The sequence below is a fragment of the Apis mellifera genome, linkage group LG10, assembly GCF_003254395.2.
Source record: "Apis mellifera strain DH4 linkage group LG10, Amel_HAv3.1, whole genome shotgun sequence".
In the NCBI taxonomy this organism is placed as follows: Eukaryota; Metazoa; Arthropoda; class Insecta; order Hymenoptera; family Apidae; genus Apis; species Apis mellifera.
The window spans coordinates 5,353,381-5,374,902 of NC_037647.1; the positions used below are offsets into that span (position 1 = coordinate 5,353,381).

The following is a 21,522-nucleotide window of genomic DNA, read 5'->3' on the forward strand; positions in this document are numbered from 1 at the left end:
AAAATTACCCGATCAAATTCAATAAACACCTTCGCTGTAAATTTTATATTATAAACAAATTTCCATAGCGTACAATTTTATCAAACGTATGTCAACGCCAGCAACAACAACTTAATAATTTGAGAATAAATTGTACCGCTCGTGCAACTTTTCATACGCGGGGCAAAAGTGTAAAAAAATTCTCGGGGGATCGTTACGAGACAATTGCATTCTTAATTGAACGTTTCAAATTGTCCCTATTGATCGTGCACACCGCGGTATCGGAAATAAACCGAAAAATTAAAAGCGCGATCGTCGGTTGAAACAATCATCCCTCTCCTCTATCATTCTCCCCGGCCGAAAATGGCCGAATAAATAAATACGACGAAATTGATCACACACCATGTTATAAGATGATTTCCATCTCTCTAAAAATGAAATCGATCCGAAAAGAATATTAAGAAATCAATTTTTGCAAAAAATAGAGCAGAATTCTTCTATATTAAAATTTCATTTTAAAATACTCGAAGATATTTTCTATCATCAAAAAAAAAAAATAGTTTATGTGTAATACATTATGCTCTAAATATACAAATTTGGATTAAAATTAAAATTATCTGGGTCAAGCGAATTTTCTTGTTCTTCTTGTTCTCTAAAAATGAAATCAATCTGAAAAGAATATTAAGAAATCAATTTTTATTTATTTTCTTGACAATGATGCAAAAAAAAAAAAAAAAATAGAGCAGAATTCTTCTATATTAAAATTCTATTTTAAAATACTCGAAGATATTTCCTATCATCAAAAAAAAGAAAAAAAAATAGTTTATATGTAATATATTATGTTCTAAATACACAAATTTGGATTAAAATTAAAATTATTTGGGTCAAGCAAATTTTCTTGTTCTTCTTGTTCTCTAAAAATGAAATCAATCTGAAAAGAATATTAAGAAATTAATTTTTATTTATTTTCTTGACAATGGTGCAAAAAAAAAAAAAAAAATAGAGCAGAATTCTTCTATATTAAAATTCTATTTTAAAATACTCGAAGATATTTCCTATCATCAAAAAAAAGAAAAAAAAATAGTTTATATGTAATATATTATGTTCTAAATACACAAATTTGGATTAAAATTAAAATTATTTGGGTCAAGCAAATTTTCTTGTTCTTCTTGTTCTCTAAAAATGAAATCAATCTGAAAAGAATATTAAGAAATTAATTTTTATTTATTTTCTTGACAATGGTGCAAAAAAAAAAATAGAGCAGAATTCTTCTATATTAAAATTCCATTTTAAAATACTCGAAGATATTTTCTATCATCAAAAAAAAAAAAAAAATAGTTTATGTGTAATACATTATGCTCTAAATATACAAATTTGGATTAAAATTAAAATTATCTGGGTCAAGCGAATTTTCTTGTTCTTCTTGTTCTCTAAAAATGAAATCAATCTGAAAAGAATATTAAGAAATAAATTTTTATTTATTTTCTTGACAATGGTGCAAAAAAAAAATAGAGCAGAATTCTATATTAAAATTCTATTTTAAAATACTCGAAGATATTTTTTGTTATCAAAAAAGAAAAAAATAGTTTACCTGTAATACATTATGCTCTAAATACACAAATTTGATTAAAATTACATTAAAATTAAAATTATTTTTATTATCAAGCGAATTTTCTTGTTCTTCTTGTTTGCTGTTGAATGATCGAAAACGAATTGAGTTTTGCACTCTCCCCTATACATAATTTATTCATTTTGCCAATATTCGTCTCTCACATACACCAAATATATCTTCTTCTGGATAAATTACAAAATATCCAAAACATTAACACTAACACTAATAAAACAGTATATTTAATGTATAATCATGTATAATTCGAACTCGAAAGAATATTGTGCATATTCGAAAACGTGGCAATATCGTAGAGATTCGTATTTTATTTTCTTTTGTCGTGGGAGAGGTGTTTCGTATTCGCCACTCGACGATCATTAAAATTAAACGTATTCCCATTTTCTACGAAACAATTATTCGTTTCATGCGACGCCGCGTAAAAGGAAACGTCGAATTTATGGCCCGCAATTACAAACGACAAAGTGAATCGTGATAATAAAAATAAATGAGAAATGTTTGAATATAAATAATTCCAACAGCGAGTTCGACTTTTAATCATTTCTCGAGATATATTTCGCAGATTTGAGAAGCATTTATCACCAATATCACCAATCAATTTTGAAAAGAAATCACTTACGCGAGTTCAATTAATAAATTAAATTATTACGAAAAGTAACGAATGAAGATTGTGAAAGACATTGTAAATATCAAAAATGTAAGAAATTTTGTTCTTAATCTAATAATGTAAATTATACGTGCCAATGTATATAATTCTATGTAATACAGTACGTAAATATTATGGTATAGAAATTTAGTACAAGTTCCTTTTGTAAATACTTAAGAATGTTAAAACAGTACCTCTAACGCCATCTCTGTACGAAATGTTGTAATTAAATATCACAAGTCAAATGTTTCGTATGTGTCAAACTTTAAATTTAATTTATTTGATTACGAAATATGTTTTTAAACATTCGATAACTCGAATACATCAGAGAATTTTCTATTTTTTAAAACGAGGAATATAATGACTCTTTTGATGATAGTTTTTTATGGATAAAACAATTGATTCTGATGGGAAATTTTTTGTCACTTTTTATAGGAATATTCGAGCGAAGAGTTGAGACTGCTTTCTTTTTTTTTTTTTTTTTTTTTTAATTGTGGAGATATTTCTCTTTTTCAATTTTTATGTAAAAATTTCTATAGAACAGGAACATCGTGATAACTTAGCATTACTTTGTAATTTCCAAGAGCAATCGCCTTAAAGAACGTAATACCTTCTCTCACGCTATTAGGGTGACGTATAACGTGCCAATTTTATGTTCATAGACGTTTTCATGTTGTGATAAAACAAATATACCGAAAGTGGATTAAACTCGTAACCAGATATATTTTTATGCATTTTTTTTTCCATCGATAGAATTAATTTTCAAGATATCTTTGATTGTTTGTCGATATTTTGTCGACTTATTGTCCACCCATCATACAATAAATTGTGTAAAAATAAAAATAAGAAATATTAACTGGATATTAAAGTATGATAGGAAATAATCGTTCGAAAATCTTGCTTTTTTATTTGATCGTATAACAAAATTTTTTTAAATATTTTTGGAAATTCCGAGAAAAAATTATAGAAAATCGTATAATTTTATGATTTTCCTCAAGTACATGCATATCTATCGATGAAAATGGATATTGAAATCGTAAAAGTGTCTTATGCTTATTCTTTTTTTTATTCCTTCTCATTTCGTTACGCGTATAACATTTTAATGGCACCAGATAGGACAAAATTTTAATCCAACTGTATAAACTATTCAAAAATTCGAATGTTCTTTTAAAATTCAATATAATTTGTAAAAAAAGATCAACATTATTAGAACTTTTAAAAAGATTGCATCGAAATAAATAATCTGTTATTAATATGAAAACTCAACAACACGAATACAATTACAAAAAATTAAATTACCATTAAGAATCATTAATAACAATCAATTAAATTGTTCAAATCAATTGCAACAAATATAATTCTTATATTAAAAATTCAATCACTTCTTATACAATAATTTAATAATAAAATCGGAGTATCATAATTTGTAAAAATTCTCATTTCAAAGAAATTCACGAAAAACAAAACTTTCTGCAAAATAAGAAGAAAGATCGAGGAAATAAGATCGAAAAAATATGAATCGAACGTATTATTTCACGCGAGAAATTTTAATTTCGCCTTCCGGCCTCGAATCTATCTCGCGTTCGGATAGAGACGAAATTTAATTTCTCGTTTTCGCGCACCTGCTCGGCGTGGAAATCATTTAAAGTCGTTTAATACGACGCAAAAGAGTTTCATTTCACTTGTCACGTCCGTCTTTTCGTGCGACTCGAATGATGAGAAGAGGAAGCCGGCCCTAAATTGAAAAAGATAACCTATTATTAACTCGACAAACGTTTCGATTATTATTTCTCATCGATTTAAAAATACTTTACTTGAGAATTTCGCGCGAGAGAAAAGTTTGAAAAACGATTCGTGACGATTTGGAATCAAAAGCCGACTTCTTGAAACCGCCATTTTATCATCCTTCCTTCAGTTTCCGGACTTTTCTTTGATCCGTGGTGTCTACTTGCGAATTCTTTGGATCTTCTGAGAATGCGGATTTACATTTGAAATGCGTATTGAACTTGTTATTTAGGGAATTTTTTATTTATGTATATAGTTTCTCAAAGTATTAAATATATGATAAATTTATACATGATGTTCAGGATGAATAAAATAATTTGAATATTTTATTGATGTATAATTTTAAATGTTTTGTTGCCGGTAATCTTAATAAAATTGATAATTCTACGTTTCTTCTTTTTATTGTAATGCTTCAGAATTTCAGAAGAGAATGACATAGCTATTTTTTGTAAGTGCATATATATTGAATTTCTTTTTAAATTTTTATTAATTTGTAAAGAACATTATATTAATATTTTTTAACAATGACTATTAAATTAATTTAGGAAATAATTTAATATTTGAATTTCTTTAAAATATTTTATAATAATAATTTTTTTATTGATTATTATTAACTGGTTAATTTTTTTTTTATGGAAATAACATGAAACTTTGTTTTTTTTTTTAAGCAAAGTATTTTTAACAGACTGACAAAAGGATGAATAAAACTCATTTTTATCCTCAACTTTGAGCACAGTTCTAACTTTAGTAACTTTAGATATTTTGTAAAGGATCGTCGTAAACTGTGTAAAAATTGAACTGTTTTATAAGACACGTAAAGATGATAGGTAAGAAAAGTTTTGAGATAAAGTTAAACCTCACAGAGATCCATTATTGTAGAAATTTGCAAGGTATATACATATTATTAGTTGTACATGAACTAAATGTACAGTAGTTCGTCTACAGATACTAAATGCTGTATAAAAACTAAATTGAAAAAGTTAGAAATAAAATTAATATTAAAGTTTTTCTAAATATTGTTTAAATATTAAAAATTAATTTTTTATCAAATGTTAGCACGAAGAATTATTCAGAATGTAAAATCTTATGACTTGAAATATCCTTTCCTTATTTGATTTATGAAAAACAGTATAGTATTTCTATAATTAATTATTCATTTATGTTTATGTTCCATAAATTTTCATTTTTACATTTTGTCACTATATTATCTCCTTATTGGAAATGTTAAAAACGTTCAACGAGCGGAACATTCGTAAAAATTAATTAAAGTCATTAAACTGTTAAATCTTCTCGTTAATTATGATATTCTCTTTCAAGAAATTTAAATTAACATTTAAATACCAATAAAAAATTATTATACAAGTAAAATTCATTTATTTCTTATTATTGATAATTAACTTTATGTATAGAAAAGAAATTATTAAATAGAATAAAAAAAATTACTTCTTTATTGATATAATTTGTTTGCAAACAATATTCAATATTATAATAGCACTCAATATTATTTAATCCTGCAATCATATACAAAAAAAGAATCATATATATCATCGACATATTTTAAAATATCTAATTCAGAGCAATTGTTAAAATTAACAATTTTTAAATAATTGTAATAATTGTTATATTATTTTAAAAATGTGTATCGAATTATAAACAATTATCACAAAGAATTCAAAAATTTCATCCAACTAAATTAAAAAAATTTTTGCATAATTAAATTTTCTGTATAATAATTTTAATAATATTTAACGTCAACTTTGATCTATTCAAGATCTTTTGATGTCAAGATTCTTTCGATAATAAATCATTCTCGCGCTATAAGTCGAGCTCATCGAAATTCGTTCATCACCGATTTTCAAGAATGCACCCTCTTTGCAATTTCAAAGTATTTATCCCGTAATTCACGGATCTGGCTATTCCAAAGACCATAATGGCTCAGTTAACCTGCAATTTCAGAATCTCGTTACCTTTAAGCTCTCGAGCAAGAAATTATTCTGCAATTTAAGAAGCTGGTTGCGCAGACGTTTCCAGATCGCGACAATTTATGTAATCTCTTTTGAAATCGTGTTACAATTTTTCGATAATCTGCACGAAAACATTTATTAACAATATTTATTGACATTTAACTATAAATATACTATATTCATATTTAATTACAAATAAAAAATTATGTTCATCTAAAATATTCAATTATAATGGAAAAAATAATATCACAAGTAGATATAAATTTCGTATTTATATCACTTTTGTTTATTTATTTAAATATTGTTATAAAACTTCTTTCTTGATGTAAGGTATTTATGTAGATCTACCTTTGAAGGGTGGATTCTATTCTAGCAGGTCCAGTGAAATTCTAATGAAATTCTAATGAAAATTTTTTGATGGAGTTAAAATTATTTTTTTATTCGATATTTTATCGATAATATGTTTCCCAAAAGGAACAATAATCCTTTGACGTTGTTAACCAGTGATGAAATACCGTTTATAGATAACGATCCACCTTTTTCATGTAAAAATATTCAAAGAATATAACGAATAATTCATCGTGATGACCGAACGTATTTTGATCGAACGTGAAAAAAAAGATTAATGATATAAGCACTGATGGTGCTTTCATTATTGCATTAACATCTTTTTTTATTGCTCTAACATCTCTCGTTTCTGTTTTTGTCAATAAAATACCAATGATAATAAAATTTATACAGATATAGATCTAAATTTTAAATCCATTTTTTATTATTATATGCGCGAATCTCCATTTATTTTTTGTTTCATTTTTATACAACAATAAAACAATATTTTCATTAATGTTCAAAAAAAAAGAGAAATCAGATACTACATTTTAGGTGTGAAATTGAATGCATAACGTATCAAAAATGCAGTTGATGGTTTTACCAGTTTTATATAGACAGAGAATTGACAAACATCGCGATAAATCGTCCTATATTTTTTGATCAATAATTTATTTACCCCGCTTTTTATTTGTCCTCCATCTCCTCGCCCGTGTCTCTCGTTTATTTCGATAACAAATCGATAGTAATACGATCCCGTTATTCGCGATTAGCGAAAAGTGAAAATTTTAAAAAAGCGACATCATACAAATCTATCATTTTAAACTGTGCATCATCTAACACAATATTCAGATACCAGTCAAAAAAAGAAAAAAAAGAAAAATACGAAACAAATTTTTTCCCACTTAAAAATTAATCTATTTTCCAGAAAATAAAATTTTCAATTCAAATTCAATTTTTTTCTAAAAAATCTATCGTTTTTATTTATTTCCACACGTAAAATAATCTTCTATTCGATGAAAAATTTAAATGAAAGAAATATAGAATAGCTTGATTCGAAGAAAAACTTGATCCAAGTCTCAAATTGTATTTATTCTTTTTCTTTTTTACTGCATACACTATCTCTCGATCGATGAATCACTGAATTATGTATCAATATATATCAACACATTTTCCCTTAAATTGTCAACAGATCGGACAATAATAACGCATAAATGTTCGAATTGCTTATCTGGAAAATTATCGTGTGATAATTCCAATTTTCCAAATGAAGTTAGACGGTTTCCGGTTTCACGTGATAATTAGCCGGGCAAATTGAAACGCGTACGATATTGTAAACACCGGAAAATTTTGCGCACCGCGCAAATCTGTGTAAATCCATTAAGGTTGTTAGCACCGAACGAAAACAGACCGCATCAAATTGGTGCTGGCACAAGGTTTACGCGGTTACAGTTTCGGCTGTGAAACGTAGCTTGTTTGACAACACTCGCGCACACAACGAAACTTTGTTAACACAGTAGATGTAAAATTGTGCATGCGACGAGTTTCGCGATATAAATCCTTTGATCCGGCTTATAGATATTGTCGTGATGATCTTTTGATCGTTCATTGTTGTTATATCGCTCGAAAAAGACGACACCGTGGAGATTATTTATTTTTCGCAGAGGAAAGAAATGGTTGCCATTTCTTTTAAGTTGGAAATAAAATAAAATTCGAAATTTTATCCCCCGTTAAATACCTCTTACAGAATTCGTCAATGAATTCGTGCAACGAATGGAGATGTAAAAAAGAAATCACGTCCCTTACTCGAGGCTAATACTCGTAAAAAAATAATCCCTCGAAATCCTTTCTCCAATTCGCTCGTTTCGTCTCGTCAAAATAAAGGATGTTCAACCACGATTCAGCGGTTGAAATATAGTTCGATACATCGATACCTGACAGAGAGAGAGACAGAGAGAGAGAGATGCAACCCTGAATACCTATAATTCCGTTCGGTTATTGACCCAGGAGATATTTGCCCTGACAAATTCAGAAATAGATCGTCGAATAGACGACTGGCCGATGTTATAAACCACTGGTCGACGAAATATTGCTCATTTTACTTTACTCTATTTTCAAAATAAAACTGTGAGCATTAAATGTCCACAATTTATTACTACGATGCAACAATTCTTTTTCACAATATATAAATTATGTACAATGGAACATGATATTTATTCTGTTATTAATCCATGTATATCGATTACATTAGAAGTTAAATTAAAAGGATTAGTGATTTTTAATATTGTTATTAATATTAGTTTTTATTCAGAAAAATAATGATATGCTTGTTAAGTATAATAATAGTCTTGTTGCGTTTCTTTGTGATGTATTAATATATATTTTTATCTTTAAACAATATATGTAAATATTGTATATATTTGTCTACATATATTAATATTAAGCTTTGGATTTATTGTACGATTTAATAGATACTCTTAGCACAGTTAAAAATATCCTCTACTTCAAAAGAAAAAATATACCTTCTATTTATTTCAAGTGGAACATATCTATATATGATCAGACAACGTATTCAAATCCTTAAATCCTCGAGTCAGAAATATTACTCCTCGTTATTATTTTAATTTGCACGAACGTGTCTATATTTATTCTTTTCTTCGTGAAATTTGTACGTAATGGATTAAAATCAACGAAAAATTAAGATTCCTAGCTTTTCAATCAATCTTTTCCTATACACTTTTTCTAATAATTTCTCAAATTAAAAATCGTCTTTTCGTTGGACGGAAAACGAAGCAATTGAACACGATACGCAAAAGAAATTTAAAAATTTGGCGGGAAAATCGGTAGACAAAGGGGAATACATTAATAATAACGCGTTGCAGTATCGTGCATAAACAATGATAATCCAGATCCATGAATATGCAAGATTCATCAATTTTGACAGTTCGTTGATAATTCCACGTTTCTTCGCGTCAATTCTTCGTTATTCAGTTATTATAAGATTTGTAAAATATTTCTCGATGTCGTTTCGAGGCCAAGAAAATTCGATACCTCGTTCCAAATTATTTAGTATTTCGAAACGAGACGAATTTTTTATTTTTCGAAACGAAATATTTTCAGCGCCACTTTAATAAAGGATAAACAAGTGAACCATGGCTTGAATGCCCTCCAGTGAAGCGGCGCAGAATATAAATGAAATAGAAACGTTAAAGGGATGCACGAAATTTTCTCCAGTTTCCACCATTCCGTAGAGTTTGATGCTGGAGATTCAAGTTTAATTTGTATCCTTTGAAAATAATAATCAGAGATGATTAATAATTCATTTTGTCTCGCGTTTAAGCAAATTACTTTGAATCGAAGAATCGAATCTTGCAGGTAGGATTCCTCTTCCATCTTACCATCCCCGCAACTACTTTACAAACTCCTCTCCCTCAGAAATTTTCCGCCAAACTCTCCACGATCCTTCTTCCTCCTCCTCTCATTACCCTTCATTCCAACTTCAATTCTATTAAAAACGAATCGTTTATAACCAATCTGGTAGTTAGAAAATCAAGAAACCACTTCCCCACAATTCCCTGATAAAAATTTCCATTCCTTCCAAAAATCCTCAGTAACAATCACACTCCTCTCCTCCTCAGAAACTTTCCATCACTCTCCAGAATCCTTCCTCCTCCTCCTCCTCCCATTATCTCCGTTCCAATTTCAATTCCACGAAGAACAAAGCGTCATTTGTAACTACCTACCCCCTTAAGTCGATTTCACGAATTTCGAGTTTCTTGCGTTTCTTGCAAGAGATGTGGAATTGCTCGGTCGGTAAAAAAAAAAGAAAAGAAAAGAAGAAGAAGAAGAAAAAGTTAGGTTAATTTACTTTCGATTATTGGATTTTCCTGACGATGAAGAGCAACTTCCAGCTGCATCCACGAGGGACGATGTCTTCGTCGCGTTACACTAACTTCTTAATAATGTAGCAGCGTCACGCTGCGCCGCCTGTTGCAATATGTAGTCGACTAGCGGAACGACTACTAGATGCGGAGAGGAAGGACCAAAGTCAGGGTCGTTGGTGAACGTTCCTTTGTACACTGTGTGACAGCGTTCTCGAAAACTTGGTCCGTAGTTGCGAACATTTTCAAACTTTCTCCATGCACTCCACGCCATACCGCTTCGTCAACGTAGACTTCAGATATTAACCCTTGTCTAATTTTATCTTTGCTGGACTAGTTTCGTTTTTTTCATTTATTTCGATCGATATTTATTATCGAAAATAAATGGAGTTGAACTTGTTTGCTGAACTTTGTTATATTTTTCACTTATATATTTATTTATTCAAATTGATGAATATATCAAGGTTTGTTGATCGTATATTTGTTCTTAAATAATGAATGGAACCACTAATTGACGATTAACCTCATTTTATTCGAATCTAAGTTTTAACGAATAATATGTAAATTAAGTATACCATGTTACAGGTTATTATTAGGCCAAAACGAACAAACGAAAGTTCTTATATGCAAAAATATGAAAAAAAGTTAAACTTAATTCAGATAGAAGAGAAAAAAGAAAAATGAAGAAAATAAATTGATAAACAGGAGAACATCTTAATCCTGAATTTTATCGATCGATCGAACCACAGTTTGCACAGATTATATCTTTATTGCTTCTAGAAAAGTTTAAACCTCTCTCGAGAAACATTTCTCGCCATACGACTCACTCGCAGATACTAAAATCTTATTACATACCCTTATTACCAGACCCAACCAAACCACGGAGAGTTTTTCCAACGAAGATAAAGAAACGGTATCGTTTTAAGAGTGCTAGTTTCGACGTGAAAGGCGTTTCCACAGGCCACGAGCTTCCTGAGCTGAATACACGTCCGATTTTAACCTGGCGGTGTACACGCGAACTTCTGGAACATATGATTCCACGTGAAGTGGATCCTATCTCGATAACTCGAAGAAAAAGAGTTAAACCCTTTGAGTTGTCGAAATTTTCGAAAGAAGTTTAACGAGTGAAAATTCGATGATACGAAAAGTTTTGCAGGAAGATTACACGAATTATAAATTAATTGATAATCTTTCGATTAAATGATGAGGAGGAGAGGGAAATTTAATATTTAAAGATGAATTAATTATAAATATATCGAAAAAATAAAAGTTGGTTGAAAGGGAAAAATCAACAAATGGTGAAAATTATTTTTTTTATAAGACAAGTAGGTGAATTTTTAAATTAACAGTTTAAATTAAATTATAAAAAAGAACAATATATCTGTTGATAAAAACAATCTTCAAGTTCAAAATGATTTTATCCATTGGAAATTTCGATCCAACAAACGAGCAAATATATAATAGCTTTGCAACAAAGTTCTCATATTTAATATCGTATATTTTTCGATCTTCTATTGTTACAAAGCTTTTCTATTATCACGTCTCGCGCCCCCAATTGTCACGTCCAATGTTTAATACAAGCGTTTGTTTACGCATCTTTGTGATTTGCTTTAATTGAAAGCTGCAGCCTGCCAACATTCAATTCGATTTGTCGCTTTGAAATTTCAATGAAAACGAAGGGTCAAATATCGCGATGATCATGGCGAACTAGCAGTTAGAATTGTGAAATCCCTTTGAGCCGCCGTCAAAGCGGCGATTTTGTTTCTACGAATAATCGAGAGAACGCGCAGAATTTCTAAATTTGGGTTTGAAAAAATTAAATATTAATATTAAAAATATTATTTTTAAACAGATTTTTTTTTTTCATTTTGTCGTTTTGCTTTTATATCGTCGATTATAATATTTTTCATTCTTATATTATAAATTTATTATGATAATTATGAAAAGTTTGAAATTAATAAAAGTTATATTTAAATTAATTATTGCCAAGATACATTTCATCATATCCACATCTGTTTTCTATTAAAGTGATATATGTATCTGAAACTATATATCATATAGAAATAGATCGATAAATTATAAGTTTTGTGACAATGCAAATATTCATTTAATAAAAGAAATCAACTTTCAAATATAAAGAAAGAGAAAAAAAATAATGAAGAATAAACAAAATTCCGCTAACGCAATACATGTTAAATGAAACGAGAGAACATATTACTCGTGATAAGATAAGAGATATGTTAATGAGGCCAACTATAAAAATCGAGTCGATACCTTTACAATTTGTTAATTTGCCTTGTGACAAGCAATAACAATATTTTTTACTTCTTAAATTCAGATCAGCTATTATTAAAAATGAAAGGTAAGTGAATATCTTCTTCTCGGTATACAAGCACAATCATTTTAAACTTCGTTACGTCCTTCATCGTTTTACAATTATTTTTATCCAAGATCAATATTCATAGAGAAATTTCCTTTAATTTTTGGTACAGAAGTATCAAAACATTTATTGATTGCATAGTGGAAACGAGTGCTTAACTCCACTCAACTCGTTACGAAATATATCCATGTTTAATTCTAACTTGTGTTACTAGAAGAAAAGTTACCAAACAGACGTTACAAAAGTTACCAGACGATAGCTATAAATATGCCGATACCAATAATTCAACAAATTTAATAATATTTGTTCTTTGCAAATTTTCAGGTTTATATCTGTCGTTTGTTATCATCTCCTTGGCAGCGGCACACACTTCAAAAAAGTCTAATTGCGTTCGATACATTGATTGTCCAACGGAAGATTCTACCGAAGTGATGTTTATGAATGATCCGAAAAACTGTCACAATTTTTACAAATGCACAAAAATGATATGTCCAATAGAATGCCCAAACCGTGGCAACGGAAATCGATTGGTCTGGAATTCGAAAGAAAATGTCTGCGATTGGTCGTTCAATGTTCCCAATTTAACAAACTGTCCCGACATTAATAATCCATCGACGTCATCGCCACCGACATCATCGTCCTCGACACCATCGTCATCGACACCATCGTCATCGACACCATCGTCATTAACACCATCGTCGTCGACACCATCGTCATCGACACTATCGTCATCGACACCATCGTCGTCGACACCATCGTCATCGACACCATCGTCGTCTACACCATCGTCATCGACACCATCATCGTCGACACCATCGTCATCGACACCATCGTCGTCTACACCATCGACTTCAAAGTGTCCAAAAAATGGGAGAAAAAGTATACCGCATGAAACAAACTGCAATTTATATTATTTATGTATCAATGGAGAGAAGACGCTTAAAAAATGCCTGGAAGGACACATTTTCAATCCATTAATCGAGAACTGTGACTTACCGAATCATTATCCTCCTTGTCAAAAGATTATCTACCCACGAAAATTATTCCATTTTTAAAGAAACGATCGTTTCATTTTCATAATTCGTCCAATTTTCGAAAAAGAATAATTAGAAATTGATCATGCGTTTTAAAAAAAATAATCATGTTTTTTATTTTTTGTATATCATTCTGATATATTTGTAAAACTATACTCAATAAATAATTCGAGTAAAATTTTATTCATTTCGATCTCCTATTTTGCACAAATCCGAGGAAAATGATTAACCAATGTTTCATTCTTCTTTCAATTTGAATCGTGCGGATTAAAAATAATTGGATGTTGTCAAAATTGCGAGAAAAGAAAAAGTGATTCTAGCTTTTCCCCCCGATTCTCTTCTCTTCCTATAATCATCAGAGAGTTTATCAATTATCAATTTAAATTTATAATAAAATATTAGCATAGCCTTATTCATTTTTGCTCTTTAATTTAGTTTATTAATTTAATTTTTATCTACGACAGGGTATGTAGGTTAACAGCACTAACAGCATTTCTTAGAAATATTAAAACCCATGTTTTAAAAATCGTCTATCTCATCTAAATATCACGTTATAAACTATTATCATCATTTATCATGCCGAGACATTAAATCTAATGGTTTTTAATATCGCGTGAAAGTGTTATGTCATTTTAGAGATATCTATCTGGAATCTAAATTGTTTTTCATAATTAGAGTACGTAGAGTGTATATAAATATAGGTAAATTTAATTTGAATTAGAAAGGTGAAGAAAGGTTAAAAATAGATTTCGAATAATTTAAGGAACATCTTAATTACGATTATAAGTAATTAAAGAATTGTTGGTAATTTTTTAATAAAAATTCTTCGCTTCATTCTCGTTACATAGTAATACAGAAATTAAATTATTATTAAATCAATTTATTCATCGATATTATATATCACGATTTAATTAAATTGATTACAGACATCGTATGCTAATGAAATTCGACCATGGTCTCTGAGAATATCTCTGAATTATGTCAATACGTATTTCGCTTCTAGTTAATATTTCATCAGATTAGTTTTATTGCTGTTTAATACGATATCTGAATCATCGTAGAACCACTCGTATGAAAAAAAATAATTAACCGAACTTAGACCGAAAATTAAATATTTATTTAATCTAGATAGTTCTATCTTCGTCACATCGTGTCTTTTCGCCTATCTCCATCTCGCTTTATCTAATACAAATTCCAATTGCTTAATAAACAAGCTTCGATTCGATATTTTTACATATCAAATTTCCGCGTTTTTTTATCTTCCAAACTGTATCAACATCTAATATCATCATACGTATATATTAAAAGATAGTAATTTATGTAAAACAAGCATTGTTCTTCTTAGCTTCTAACGAGTAATATTTTATTAAGAAATTAATTCGATAATAAAATTTTATTTAATAAATTGTATTAAAAAGAAAAAATTACCACGCTTTCGTAGTATCTCATAATTTTTATTGAAGAAATATTGTTGTTTTGTTTAGGAAATAATGCACAATACCTCAATCGACTATACTTAACACGTTTCCATTAAAACCATTCACGAAATGTGCGTCATTACTTGTTTTATACGTGTGTACGTGTTGGAAACGCCAATGGCTTGGTTGGAAAGATCAAAGTGCACAGAAAATGATATAAACCTACGTTTTAAATTACAATATTACCGATACAATCGTACATTTCACCACTGAACTTATTAACATTATGAAAACGAATGAAAGATGAACAATTAACGTACGATTTAATAAAAAAAAACGAAGAAGGGGAAAGAATATACGTGCATAAATCGTCGCTTCATTATACGTAGCTTTAATGTAAAATTAATGACATAATTGGCTAATGGGATAATATCCATATAATAATGTATCATTATCTATTGTAAAATATAATGATAAATAATATAAAGAGCGAATAAAATAATTTGAACAATTGGAATATCTTACTTGTTTTTTAATAATAATGTTGAAAAATAATTCCAATAAAAATTGATATTAATAATTTTTTGACAGAATATAGAATGTACAATGTGAAAATCAATTTTTATTTTTATTAAATGTAATTAATACGTTTGCTATTTGAAAGAAATATGTATTAATTTTCATAAAAAAAACTATTATTATTTAGAAAAAATTAAAATTACATTAAAAAAATAATATGACTCCGCTTAAGAAAGAATAATCTTTTTGTACACATTCAACGACACGATTATGATATAATTAACTTTTGAAAAAAATCCTGCTCGATGTATAAAATAAAATTGCAACCAAAAAAATATACGATTACGTAAATTAAATTAAATATCAAATATTCCAGAATCTCATATGACCCTTTTTATTCGAGATAACTGGCTGAATTCTGTATAAGTTTTAATTTCTCGTGGGACACACCGTGTGCAACAATTATGCAATCCCTCCAATAAACTTGTCCGTACTTTTTTTCAACGTTGTTTCGTTATTCACATCGAAATGGATTCCATCCATTATAATAAATAGTGATTATTATTCAAAGTCGTCAACGATTAATTACATTCTCCTAAAAAAACACGAGATATCACGAAATTTTTCCTTTTTAATATAGAAAAAATAATTACCAAGATTGATTTATGACAAAAGCTTCAAGTGAATTTATAATTATTATTCCAGTTATTATTGCATTGAATTATAACAATAACATTTTTACACGATTCCTTGACTAATTTTTGTTCGAGATCTTGCTATCGTATTTTGTTTGTTCGATAAAAAATATTTGAATACATGAATTTGTATTTATATCATCAGATAAAAACAAATTTACTTCGAGATGAAGTGTTATATATCTTGGCTGATAAGCTAGGATTAAATAAATCTGTGGGGTATTTAAAAGGATAGTGAATATGATAAGAATAACAATGCTTTTCCACTTTCTAATTCAGAGTACTAATTCGTCGTATTATTAATTTGCAAAATTTATAGATAATAAAAAAGTAAGTAAAAGAATAATTTTATTATGCTCTTATATTTTTATATTTTTATATTTTTATATTTTTATATTTTTATCTACTCAATTTTTTTATTTTCTAAAAATATCTCTTATTCTATCTTATTAATTAATAAAATTTCACAATATTGAATTTCACTTTAGTTTAATTTTTAACAAATCACAAACCTTAAATTCTCATTTCTCGTCTGTGACTACCACATTTCAATTCATAAAGAAACAAAAGAAATTCGTAATAACAAAGAAAAAATGATAATTTGACGATATTTCCATCCTCATACTTTATCTCATTATTCTCAATTTTTAATAAATCACAAGTTACAAATTCAAACTCATCTTTTATTCCATTAATTCATAAAAGAGAGAAAAATAAGAAAAATATAACGATAATTCGATATTATGCTAATATTCCATTCTTATTTCATTAATTCTCAAAGAAATAATAAAAAATAAATAAAAGTATAAATCAATTTCATTTCTTCTTTTATATTTTCACTCTTACACTCCATCATTTCATTCCACCCCAAATCACAACTTCAAATTTTTATTTCTGTTGCGCCCCTAGTTCCCATCGTTAATTCAAAGGAAAGAATAGCAAGAAAAATTAAAACAATACTAATAACTCGACGATATTTTCATTCATCCCTATTCTCCATTTTTTCATCGATTCCTCTTTAAAATTTCATTTCCTTGATTGCTTTCTTCGAGAGTCGTGCTCGAGCACAATAGGCATTCCGTAAACACAGACGATTCTATTTTCTCGTTTCGAAATCAATTTCCCCCATTCCGAACCAATCTTCCTACTGATTATCAGTCGTCAACCGATGTTCCGTCCCTTCAATTAGAATTATGCCACCCCCAAGCCCTTCTGCCTCGATCTCGCGTTCAAAGGGTGGACGGAGGGGGAGGGGGTGGAAATGCGCGTTTTAACGATGAAACGCGAGGTTGGGCTTCGTGTTAACCATTCGAAAGTGATGATGGGTCGCCATGTAAAAGCGATATCGTGAACTTTAATAACCATCGCCATCAGCGAGACGCGAGTTAAAGCGGTGCTTTCAACGTATTCAACCCATGGTCGAAAGGTTACTCGATACGTTCAATGATAAAGATACGTCTCCCTGATCTACTTTCCCTTGATTATTCCGTAATTCGTCGTGAAAAAAGATAGAATTGTCGCGTTTAAATTTAAGATATTGATTTAAATTTATAATTTGATCGATCGATTAATAAAACGATGAAGAGAAAAATTGTGCGATTATTTTCTTCAATGGAACTTGTATTTCTTATACACTATTGCTTTGGATTAGTTATAGAATAATTATTGAATAATTAGTTTTATCTTTATTATCGTTATTTTTTTTTTTTTTAATAAACATGAAATTTGCTTTTAATCTTTAAGATCTTGCTTTAAAAACTCTGAAGTTCTAATTTTTTTCAGAACACATTTTTTACATTATATTTCTTCAAGTTTCTATTCTTGTTTAAAACTTATTGCAAATATTAATAAGAAAAAAAATACATTCTCATAAAAGCATTGAAATATAATCATTTAAAAAAAAAAATAACGTTATTTATAAAAAAAATTCAATTTGGAATATTAAGAACTACTAATCACTATTATACTCCATAATTATTCTTTAAATATTATAATTCATTTTATTTTTATTTCAAAAGAAATTATTAATCCATCCATTAATTTCAATATCTTTTGTAATTGTTTTAACGATGATGGATTTTGAAAAAATATTTAATTTGGGAAAGATTACAGTCATTGCGTTTGATTAATTAAAAGTGTATCTCATACGTGACAGCTTACGTGTTACACCTTATATCACCCGCGTGACGGTTCATTTGAATAATGAGCACAGAGAAATTCCTCGAACTCCTTACAAATGGTTTTGCAAGTCAAACTTACCAAACTTGAAATCGTATGACATGCAGGCAAAGTTGAGAGAAATAGTCATCCACAATGATAATTGTTCCAGTTACCATGGATTCTGTGAATAATTCTCTACACGAGAAATACGAATTATCATGTAAGATTTTCCACATTGGCAGTTATCTTTGAATCGAAACTACGAATCTGAATTATAATGAACTTGTATAATGCCATTGAAGTTGAAGTTATTTAATCAGAAAATTTAATGAAATCAGATATTTGATATCTCGTAACATGGAATTTGGAATTGTGGAAAATTAAAGGAAGTTATATTAATGTGTATATCTATTGTTGAACAATTTTTTTTTATCTATTTTCCCTAATATGTTAATTAGTAAAATAGAAATTTGTTCAAATTTTCGTATATGAATTATTGAATCAAACTTATCAAATGAATCAAATTATAAATTATATCATTTTGGACATGTAAATATTTTTAATCAAGATTTAAATGGAAAACATTGTCCACTGATAAAATTTCATAAATGAGTATTTTCAAATATTGAGCCACCAATTTGAAACGTAATATTCTTATAATATTTTCTTTTTAATTGTTTAGAAACAATTCTTTCTATTAAAAATCGTAATTTTTGTATTATCGTAACAAATGAGTGGTTAATTGATGAAATTAAAAAAAATGTAAGATATATTCGTCTCACCAGTGAGAATAAACACTGTATTCTTAAAAATGCTTGAAACGTATCCAACATCTGACACAAATTTTTCTCAAAAACAAATCCCACGTGGATAAAATCTATTTCGAAAGTTCGATTCGTTCTCGAGCAATAAATCTACGTTCGTTTCGATGTTTCGAAACTTTTTCTGTATCCTATACCTTTTTTATTTCCACATATTTCGATTCCAACGAAAAAAGAAAAAAAAAGTAGCGAATAAATTCTTGTATTCAACACGTGGCAACATAAATTTTCCGTATTCGTTTCAATCCATTCATCGGAATAAAAATAAATAAAAATAAGAAACGTAGGAGGATGTATATTTAAAAAAAAAAAATATAAAAAGATATTGTTGCAACGTGCATGATAACTAATTCGTAACTGTTTCCAATTCTCACGAGGAAATAATATTTTTCCATCGGGAGATAAATAAAACGCGAATGTTTCAAATGGCAATCATATCGAAAAGAATAATCTTCTGTATTTGACAGAACAAAAAGTGTATCCTCTTGTGATATTGTTTTTAAGAAAGGCAGTAAAAAATTCTTTCAACACGATGGAGATTCTGGTTTCGTTTTACTTCTAACAGAGAAGTAATTTTATTTTTCATTATAATTTTTATTTCAAACATTATATTTTTAAATAATCCAATTGCAAATGCACGATGCAATTTTCGTAATATTTTGTATTCTAGTAAATGAAAGAAGTAACGAGTTTTCAAAAAAATCGTAGTATTTTATTATTATGACGAAAGAATTTTAAGAATAATTTTAAGATGATTTTCAAAAGAAGATGTCTCTATTTTTAATAGAATATTGTATCATTTTGTTATTGATTTGTTAAACAAATCTTTTTTAAATTGTTCCTTTTCATTTATACTATTCATTTTCAAATTAATTATAGTTTTAACGAATTGTTTAATTCGATAAAAGAGAATCTTCAACTTTGAGGAACAAAAATTATAAATAATAATATTCATAATTTTTCATCATCGAATGAACAATTTTATCGCGATATAATCTTTTTAAATAAAAAGGATCCAAATGAGACAATCTGCCTGACTTTTATTATCGATAAAATCTCAAAAAATTAATACTTTTCACAAATAAAAAATAAAAAATCCTATAACAGATTCATTTATACACGGAATGTGCAAATAAAATTACTAAGGTATTGTATATAATCGGTAATGAAGGAAGAGAGAAATATTTCGAAGGAAATTTGGTTGTATGAAAATGGACGTTTTATGTCCGTAACAATTTTTCTGCAAATGGAGTTAGACAGAACAATATGCCGCTCACCTCTGACTCTTTCTTTACGATCTACCATCTGTTACGTCCCAATCCTGTATATTATCCTTTGTATTGGCACGAATCCGAGCTCGCATAGGAGGATTAACGGAAAATGTCAAACATTCGCCTCCATAACGTTGTAAAGACGAAATGTAGAGGTCCTCCCACATGATCGAATGGTGACCATTCCATCAGAGAAATGTATGCCAAATACAATACTTGGAAATGTACATTTACATGAGTTCAACACGTTAAATTCACCAAGATGATCAAGATTAGAATTTTGACTGAAATAAGTCGTTGAAAGACGATGTTAATTCTTGGATCATCCAAGGATAATTAATTTTTTTCATTCTTTAAGTTTATCTTATTCTTATCTTTTTTCTAAATATTCTGTTTCAGTGTCTCTTTTTTAATAATTATAATTTGGTAGTGATAAAATTTTAGTAAAGGAGTTGTGTTTGAACTATATAGTCTTTATTTCTTAGTTTTTGGAGACACTATATTTACCTGATATTTCATATCATGATAATTTTATCGCTTGATAAATGAATTAATTCCAGTTCAAGAAAAATATGGAATGATTGATTTGAATATTTTGTTACATTTTATCAATTTCATGAGATTTTTTTTTTCTATGTCTGTGAATCTTGAACCGAATTAATGCTTTATCATCTCATTTAGTAAAATATTTTAAACTATCTTGTAATAATTTTTGACAATCACATCATTAAAAGCTGAATTTATATATGGATATCAATACAAGATTCTTAATTCGATGCTGGAAAATTTATTTAAATTATAAAAAAAGAAGTTTTTCTTTTTTTCTTTCTGTATTTTTTATATGTTATAAATCTTTGTCTTTTGCAATAAGATTGTGTCGATTAATAAAAAAAGAACGATGGTTATCGTACGTTCTATTGTCGACAATTTTTTAGATAAATATCGTATATTTCAGATTTTTTAATTTTAAAAATATCACGTTGAAAACATCTTCGAAATATTTGTGATTTCGTAA

At 28.3% G+C, this 21,522-nt stretch overlaps 2 protein-coding genes across 4 annotated transcripts in view; one reads left to right on the forward strand and one right to left on the reverse strand.

Moving 5' to 3' along the window:
* 5-HT2beta (serotonin receptor) overlaps positions 1–21,522 on the reverse strand; it is a 119,405-nt gene that overhangs the window by 48,627 nt on the left and 49,256 nt on the right.
* On the forward strand, positions 12,451–13,662 carry LOC100577331 (cell wall integrity and stress response component 1). Its single transcript, XM_003250089.4, has 2 exons — positions 12,451–12,571; positions 12,914–13,662. Exons 1-2 carry the CDS (start codon positions 12,565–12,567, stop codon positions 13,642–13,644), a joined length of 738 nt encoding a protein of 245 aa, XP_003250137.2. The 5' UTR covers positions 12,451–12,564; the 3' UTR covers positions 13,645–13,662.